Raw genomic sequence first — 8,397 nt, 5'->3', positions numbered from 1 at the left:
CACACAGTCTTCACAGATTGAGGTCCCAGCAGTGGTGTGATTAACACAACGAGAGTGGCTTCTCAGTCTGTTGTAGCTTTTTTCCTCCTTCACAGCTGTTGTAACATGTACCATATTATCCTCCGCCTGCTCCGCCGTTGAGGTCTTTGGGTCTTCGGATTGTGCTTGGTCTGGATCCTCCCCTGTGGCCACTCCTGGGAGTGTGTGACTCCTGTGGTTGGAATACAAAAGCCCCCTCACCACGTCAAGGTGACAATCCATCGAAGGGGTGGCTGTGGGTAGACCAACTGGGTCACTTCCACTATGTCAGCTATTGCTGCTATTGCAATGTAAATTGGTGGACAGTGTGAATAATCAAAATCTGATTGAGCTAGTGCTTGCAGTTCTGGATTTTTTGCTTCTCATAGACTTGGTATGAGGTGAACCAATTAAAATTGATGAGTAAACCAGGTTTTTTTTTACCTGAAAAAAAATCCGGGGGTGGTTTGAACCTTTAAACCGCCCCCTTGGCTACAGGCTTGCTGGTGAGGAGAATGCAGTCCTGTTATCAAACCTTGAGCCTCCCTCCCTGCTCCTTACACTCAGATTGGGGAGATGTGTCTAGCTTGGTAGGAGAAGACACTGCGCAGGCGCAAGTGAGGGTTGTTTCCCCCCTTCCAGTGGAAAAGCTTTTGGACGCTGGCAGGGGATCACCTTCTTTCCCTGCCTCTGCGTCTCCCCCTCCCCGGCTGTTCTGTAATCTCGCTGTAACCCCCGCTTGCATTGAATGTGTTGTCAGCGGGAGACGTGAAACGGGGAAGGCTGGGGAACCACGAAGACCCGACACCTGCCTTTTGTCTCCCCGCCCCCGCTTTCGGATGGACGGCTTTGGGGAGGCATTCGGGGATGAAGGGTCCCTAGAGCGCCTGCGTGGTCGTCTCGTGCGGGGAAGGAGCCGAGCGGGGAAAGGAGGAAGAGGATGGATGTGGAAGCCCGCCAAGTGAGGCGTCTGGAGCCCAGTCCAAGGGATTCTTCGGCGACCTTCTCTGTGCTGCTGGCTCTGGGCGCCAGGGAGACTCCTCTCTCCTGAGGGGAACCTCTCCGGCGGACTTCCCTGCTGCTGCTGCTGCTGTGCCTGCTTATTGCGTGCGGCGACGGCTTCGTTGGTGGGTTGCCTCAGGTGACTGCTGCTCTCTTTTTCTCACTTTCCCGCGCTCGCCAAAAAAAAGCCTCCCCCCCCCCCCCCTCTCGCGCCTCGCCGCCCTTCACCTTGTTTCTCTCATGAGAGGAACAATAGTGGCGGAGGAGCCTCTCTTCTCTGGGGTTTATGAATGGCCCTGACATGGAGGAAATACCGTTTCAGAAGATCAAGAAGAGCAAGAAGGCGAGGAAGAAGTGCTGTCGCTATTGCTGCTGTTCTTCCTCGTCGGCTGGGCCGCCGCCGGCGGCACCACAGCAGCAGCATCAAGCGCCGCTTCCACCGCCTCCCCCGGCTGGTAGTAGCGGAGGTAACGCGACCCCTGCGTCTCGTCGCCAGCTGCTGCTGGAAGGCCTGGCCTGCGAGGACCAGTTCGACTGCAAGGAGCTGGAGTCGCTCTTCCAGAACTACAACCTGAAGCTGGAGCAGACCTCGACGCTGAAGGCGCTGGCCGTGCTGATTGTGCTGACAGCCAGCCTGGCGCTGGTGGAGCTGCTTTCGGGCCCCAGCCTGACCATCTCCAAGGGCTCCCACCCGGTGCACTGCATCATCTTCCTCTCCCTCTTCATCGTCACCAACGTCAAGTACCTGCAGGTCACCCAGCTGCAGCAGATCGTCAAGCTCACGCTGCTCTTCAGCTTCACCTTCGCCTTCCTCTGCTGCCCCTTTTCCCTGGGTGCCTATGGCGCTGAGCCCCCCAGCTCCCCCGAGCAGGGCATGTGGCAGCTCATGCTGGTGACCTTTGTCTCCTACTCCCTCCTGCCCGTCCGCATCCTTCTGGCCGGCCTCTTCGGCCTGGTGGTGGCCCTCTGCCACCTCATCGTGGCTGCCGCCTCCGTCAGTGCCAAGAGGCAGCCCCTCTGGAGGACGGTGAGTGAGAGCTGCGCCCTGCCTTGCATCATCATTATTATTATAGGATCATTGAGTTGTGTTGTCGAAGGCTTTTATGGCCGGGATCACAGGGTTGTTGTATGTCTTTCGGGCTGTGTGGCCATGTTCCAGAAGTATTCTCTCCTGACGTTTTGCCCACATCTATGGCAGGCATCTTCAGAGGCTGTGTGGCATCCTCAGAGGCTGAGTTGTTGGAAGAGACTTAGATGACTTCGAAGATGAAGGGTTAGAAGGCATGATTATCAAGTTTGCAGACAATACCAAATTGGGAGGAATAGCCAATACTCCAGGAGCCTCCGGTGGCTCAGTGTGTTAAAGCTCTGAGCTGCTGAATCTGCAGACCGAAAGGTCCCAGGTTCAAGCCCAGGGAGCAGAGTGAGCGCCCACGGTTAGCTCCAGCTTCTTCCAACCTAGCAGTTTGAAAACATGCAAATGTGAGTAGATCAATAGGTACCACTCCGGCGGGAAGCTAACGGCGTTCCATGCAGTCATGCTGGCCACATGACCTTGGAGGTGTCTATGGACAACGCCAGCTATTCAGCTTAGAAATGGAGATGAGCACCAACCCCCAGAGTCGGACACGACCTTTACCTTTACCTAGCCAATACTCCAGAAGACAGGAGCAGAATTCAAAATGATCTTAACAGATTAGAGAGATGGGCCGAAACTAACAAAATGAAGTTCATCAGGGACAAATGCAAGATTCTCCACTTAGGCAGAAAAAATGAAATGCAAAGATACAGAATGGGGAATGCCTGGCTCAACAGCAGTACGTGTGATAAAGATCTTGAGAGTCCTCATGGGCAATAAATTAAACATGAGACAACAATGTGATGCGGCAGCTAAAAAAGCCAATGAGATTTTGGCCTGCATAAATAGGAGTCTAGTGTCTAGATCAAGGGAAGTCACGCTATCCCTCTATTCTGCCTTGGTCAGACCACACCTGGAATATTGTATCCAATTCTGGGCACCGCAACTGAAGGGAGATGTTGACAAGCTGGAATGTGTCCAGAGGAGGGTGACTAAAATGATCAAGGGTCTGGAGAAGAAGCCCTATGAAGAATGGCTTAAAGAGCTGGGCATGTTTAGCCTGCAGAAGAGAAAGCTGAGTGGAGACATGATGATAGCCATGTATAAATATGTGAGGGAAAGTCATAGGGAGGAGGGGGCAAGCTTGTTTTCTGCTGCCTTGGGGATTAGGATGCAGAACAATGGCTTCAAACTACAGAAAAGGAAATTCCACTAGAACATTAGGAAAAACTTCCTAACTGTGAGAGCTGTTCAGCAGTGGAACTCTGCCCCGGAATTTGGTGGGGGCTCCTTCTTTGGAGGTTTTTAAACAGAGGCTGGATGGCCATCTGTCAGGAGTGCTTTGAATGCGATTTTCCTGCTTCTTGGCAGGGGGTTGGACTAGATGGCCTACAAGGTCTCTTCCAAGTCTATGATTATATGATTCTATGAGACCAAATAGGCCATCTAGTCCAACCCCTTGCCCTACAGGAAAAGCACAATCAAAGTATCCCTGACAAATGGCCATCCAGCCTCTGTTTAAAGGTTTCCAAGGAAGGAGCTTCCACCCCACTCCGAGGCAGAGAGTCCCACTTTGAACAGCATGAACAGTCAGGAAGTTTTTCCTAAAGTTCAGGTAGAATTTCCTTTCTTGTAATTCGAACCTATTGCTCTTAGTCTTAGTTTTAATGGCAGAAGAAAACAATTCTGCTCCCTCTTCCTTATGACATCCTTTCAAATATTCATACATGGCTCTCATGTCTCCTCTCCACCTTCTCTTCTGCAGTCTAAACATACCCAGTTCTTTAAGACGCTTGTCATAGGGCATGATCTCCAGACCTTTGATTGTTTTAGTCGGCCTCCTCTAGATACCTTCCAAATTGTCAATATCTCTTTTGAACTGTGGTGCCCAGAATTGGACACAGCATCCAGGTAAGGTCTAACCAAAGGAGAATACAAAGGCACCATGACTTCCCTTAATCTAGACACTATATTCCTTTTGATGTAGCTCAAAATCCCATTGGCTTTTTTAGTTGCTGTGTCTCACATTGTTGGCTCATATTCAACTTGCTGTCCACAAAGATTCCAAGATCTTTCTCACATGGACTGTTGCTAAGCCAGACATCAGCCATCCTATATATTTGCATTTCATTTTTTCTGCCTAAGTGTTCAACAGTGAAATGCGGTCAGGAAGTTCTTCCTAACGTTCAGGTGGAATCTCCTTTCCTGTAATTTGAACCAATGCTATTATTATTATATTTATTTATATCCCACTGTATTATAATATTATACCCTGCTTTATCTTCCCTGAAGGGGACTCAAAGTGGCTTGTTGTAAAAATATAGCATAACCATTTAAAATATATAAATATACGAACATTAAAACAGGATTAAACATAAACAGTATCAAAAAAAATCCCAGTTAAAAGCCATTAAAACAGAGTTAAAAACCACAGCATCTCCTGACTAGATCGTAAACACCTTCTTCTTTAAAAGCCTGCCTGAATAAAAATATTTTAGCCTGCCACCAGAAGGACAGCAGGAAGAGGGCCATTCTGGCTTCCCTGAGAAGAAGGAAGTTCCAGAGTCGGGGGGGGGGGGGGAGCAGCCACAGAGAAGGAAGGCTCACTCTCGTTCCCATCAACCGAGCTTGAGATGGAGGTGGGACCAAGAGAAGGGCCTCTCCTGAAGATCTCAGGGCTCGGACAAGTTCGAACAAGGGGATGCAGTCAGACCATATAGCCTGGACCTGAACCGTCTACGGCTTTAAAGATTGTAACCAGCACTTTGAATTGTGCCCTGTAACAGACTGACAGCCAGTGGAGCTGATGCAAAAGGGGGGTTGTCCACTCCCTGCCCCAGTGTGTAACCTGGCTCTTGCATCGCTCCAAGAGGGACGAGGAGGATGCCCTAGCAGGAGCTACTTATTTTGGGGGCAAGGAAATTGTGTGATTAGCAGAGACAAATCAACAAAACAAACTGCTTGTTGATTCCTTGTGGTCGAAGAGCTTCCAGAGCCCTTGAAACAAAGGGCATCCTTTGTTCTTAAGGCCCATTAAGCTCTTAGACCACTTGGATGGATTTAGCCATAATTTTGCATATGTTCATGTAGGGTATTTTTTTAAATGAAGTAATACGAAGCCTATAGAAAGATTTGGGAGTGCATCAGAGGGAAAGGCTGATATCTGACACACCTATTGTGTGTTTTCTGCATTTTATTTTTTAGGTTTTGAATGAAAATTATTTAGGCTATAGTAAGCAGGATATGTCATTAGAGCTCAGTTTAATGGAGGATGGATTGTGTTGTATGTGAAACTGCTTGGTGTATGCTATGTATATACCAGGCATGGGCAAACGTTGGCCCTCCAGGTGTTTTGGACTTCAACTCCCACAATTCCTAACAGCCAGTAGAAACCCGGAGGGCCCAAGTTTGCCCATGCCTGGTATATACAGTATCTAATGCACACACTGTAAAATGGATACACCAAATAATGTAGTAGCATGGGGTTTTGTATCACATGCTTACTCTGAGGAAAAACTTTTAACATTTTTTAAATTAATCAAGCACATCTGTTTAGTTGAAGAGCTGATAATTCTCTATTACTATGACGAAATGCTTTGTTCATAGCATGCAGAGAGTGATTAGTTACAGAGATCATCGTGTTAACAACACAGCCATATAGTTTAAATATGCATTAATCATTTAAATAAATTAGGCCTGAAGTTTGGACATGGTTGACAATGACAGATTGGGAAGGGGTGTTGATAGTGAAGGAGCATTTCTTTCTCAGTCATATACAAAGACTTGCTTCATCATCACAGTACAATAATACAAAACTATTGAATCCTAAGCTCAAGGTCAGAGTATGTAGCTCCGTCCTGTAACAAATACTGTATACTTTCACACTTAAGGAAATCTGTATACAGTATTTCTGCTCTATATAATTTCTTCCAGGTGTATATCGCTTCCCTAGCCCATATTTTTAGTGGCAGCAGTTATTTTTTTACCTCTGTCTTCAAACACAGTATGTGGTGTAAGCTATATTTTAGAGGAAGGAACTGACAAAATCACCTCTGAAAACCCTATGAAAGCACACATGCCCCTGTGTCACTAAATTTTCTAACCTGTCATTAATCTGGTAGAGAAGCTTTTCTGCAGCATCTTTAGGAATTCCGCTCTTCCCACCACTTAGGAGTAAGTTATTTATAGCCCTGTCCTGTAGGGCTTCCTCAGGTGTCCATAGGCTTACAATGTTATACAGAAGTAAAAGTGGAGAGATGGCCTGCCTATGAACAGAACTCTCTTTTAGATTCACTTCTGTTATGAATCTGAGCTAATTTGGAATATATATGTATGTGTGTGTATTGAGAAAGTATTATTTTACAGCCCAGAAGCCACACAACTACATTATTTTGTAGTTGTTTATTAGCAGAGCATAGTTTGGTTTTTTTTTTAGAAGTTGAAAGCATCTGGCTTGGGAAAAAAAAAACAGATTTTGAATACAGAATAAATAGGAGAAATAAAACAGTCGCTTTACTCTGTTTCTGCTTTCTAATGTTACTTTCTCTGGCTGAAAACTGGCTACATCAGAGTTTTGTAACACAGACATATACAGCTTCTGCCACAATCATAGCCACAATTTATGTGTGTAGTCTTGAAATCATTCTATATGTTTAGATAACTCTGAATTTTGAACATAGTGTCAGTTAACTGTGAACACAACAGATATGTAGGGGAAAATGTAAGCAAGCAAAATGTAGGTTTAGAGGGACATAGTAGATTACTCTTGGCTCACTGCTGCTGAGCTGGTGGACAAAATAAATTGTATGTTTTGAGGGGGGAGAGGGAGGGAGAGATAAGCCAAGCTTTATGATTTACCCAGATAATCTGGTAGTCTATTTTAAGTGCATGGTTTAGAGATTCAGCAAGAAAGGGAGAATATGTGAAAGCCCTTTTCAGTGAAAGCACCAACAGTTCTGCCAGACACCAAATATTGATGGTAATAGTAGCATGTTCAAGAAATCACTAAACGTTTCATTTCCAAGAAAATGAGAAAAATCTGCATTCTTGATTATTTTAACAGTATCTATTATGTTTTTTGTTTGATTCATAATGAAAAAAATATTCTATACTGTTTTATGTGATGGCAGGGGTTGGTGCACAACATCATTTGAGAAGAGGAATTTTTCTACATATTTGCCTGCATATTAGCTTCTTTTTCTTGTGTAGGGGGCAAATTTATTTACATCAGTTTTACCCCACCCTTCTCACCCTTAGGGACTCAGGGTGGCAATGTGGCAATGTCTTACAGTGAGGATCAGGAAGTAATGAAGCAGTAGATCTAGAGATTTGTGACAGAATGCTTTTGGCAGAAAGTGTATGTGTGTGGTGTGTGTGTGTGTAACTATATTTAACTCCCACCTCCATTGCTGAACTTCCGTTTGCAGAGCAGTAAAATCCTGTTCCCTTTTCCATCCCCAAAGCCTATTCTAGAGGCTTTGGGGATGCCTTCAGAAGAAACCTTCTGAAGCTAGTATTCTGGAAATTCTGAGGTTTTTGAAGTGATAGTGAGGAACTAGGGAGTTTTAGAGTTAAATTTAGGCAGATTGCAGTTCCCATCTGTTGAGGATTCCAACCCAGGCCATTCTTGGTGGAGGGTTTGGGATTCAGCATATTCAAAGCTGACTCTGGCCATAGGGAGTAGTTTTGGCTTATTATTTAATTTATTTTGTGTCAAAAGCATTGCATAATAAATAAAGTTAAATCTGATAAAATAAAGGGATCACAAGCTGTTAAATAGATTTAGACCAAAAATGGGCAACAGCGACTGCATTGTCTATAGCTTTAAACAGTTCTTCCTCTGTACATGAGTCTGGGCATTGTGAGCAAGCATATAGATGCTGAATTGTTTGTTCTGCTCCGCGATCGTACAAGGTGGAGGATTCCTCTATGTTGTCTATTGCCAGGTTGTCTATTGATCTGCCAACTCCGCTTCTGAGTCTGTTTAGGGACTTCCAAGTTGCCCATTCTTGGTTTGCCCCTGAAGGAAGACTCTCATGGAGGGGCCATCCAGCTGGAATTGCCTGATTTTGCTGCCCATGGGGATATTCTTGCTGTTTCTGGAGGACCATTTAGGGGAGTGCTGGTTCTCATAAAGCGTTTCCTTGATTTAAGTCTACTGGGAGGAGGCTGGTAGCCGTACAGTGTTCATCCTTAATTCTTTCACAATTGGCAGCAACTTGCCATCGCACATTTGGGGGGGGGGGCAATGCCAGCTAGCTTATAGAGTCTATCAACAGGTGTAAATTTAAGACATCCTG

The 8,397-nt window shown here is 45.7% G+C and overlaps 1 protein-coding gene across 1 annotated transcript in view; it reads left to right on the top strand.

Moving 5' to 3' along the window:
* Positions 1 to 637: 637 nt before the first annotated feature.
* adcy1 (adenylate cyclase 1) overlaps positions 638 to 8,397 on the top strand; it is a 173,113-nt gene continuing 165,353 nt past the window's right edge. Inside the window, exon 1 of the mRNA XM_003222294.3 lies at positions 638 to 2,047. Coding sequence (XP_003222342.3) covers positions 1,307 to 2,047 — 741 coding nt within the window. The 5' untranslated portion in view covers positions 638 to 1,306. The remainder of the gene's footprint in view (positions 2,048 to 8,397) is intronic.

The sequence above is a fragment of the Anolis carolinensis genome, chromosome 6 (assembly GCF_035594765.1).
Source record: "Anolis carolinensis isolate JA03-04 chromosome 6, rAnoCar3.1.pri, whole genome shotgun sequence".
Classification (NCBI taxonomy): domain Eukaryota; kingdom Metazoa; phylum Chordata; class Lepidosauria; order Squamata; family Dactyloidae; genus Anolis; species Anolis carolinensis.
The sequence above is the reverse complement of the archived record's forward strand: the minus strand, read 5'-3'. Positions and strand labels throughout refer to the sequence as shown.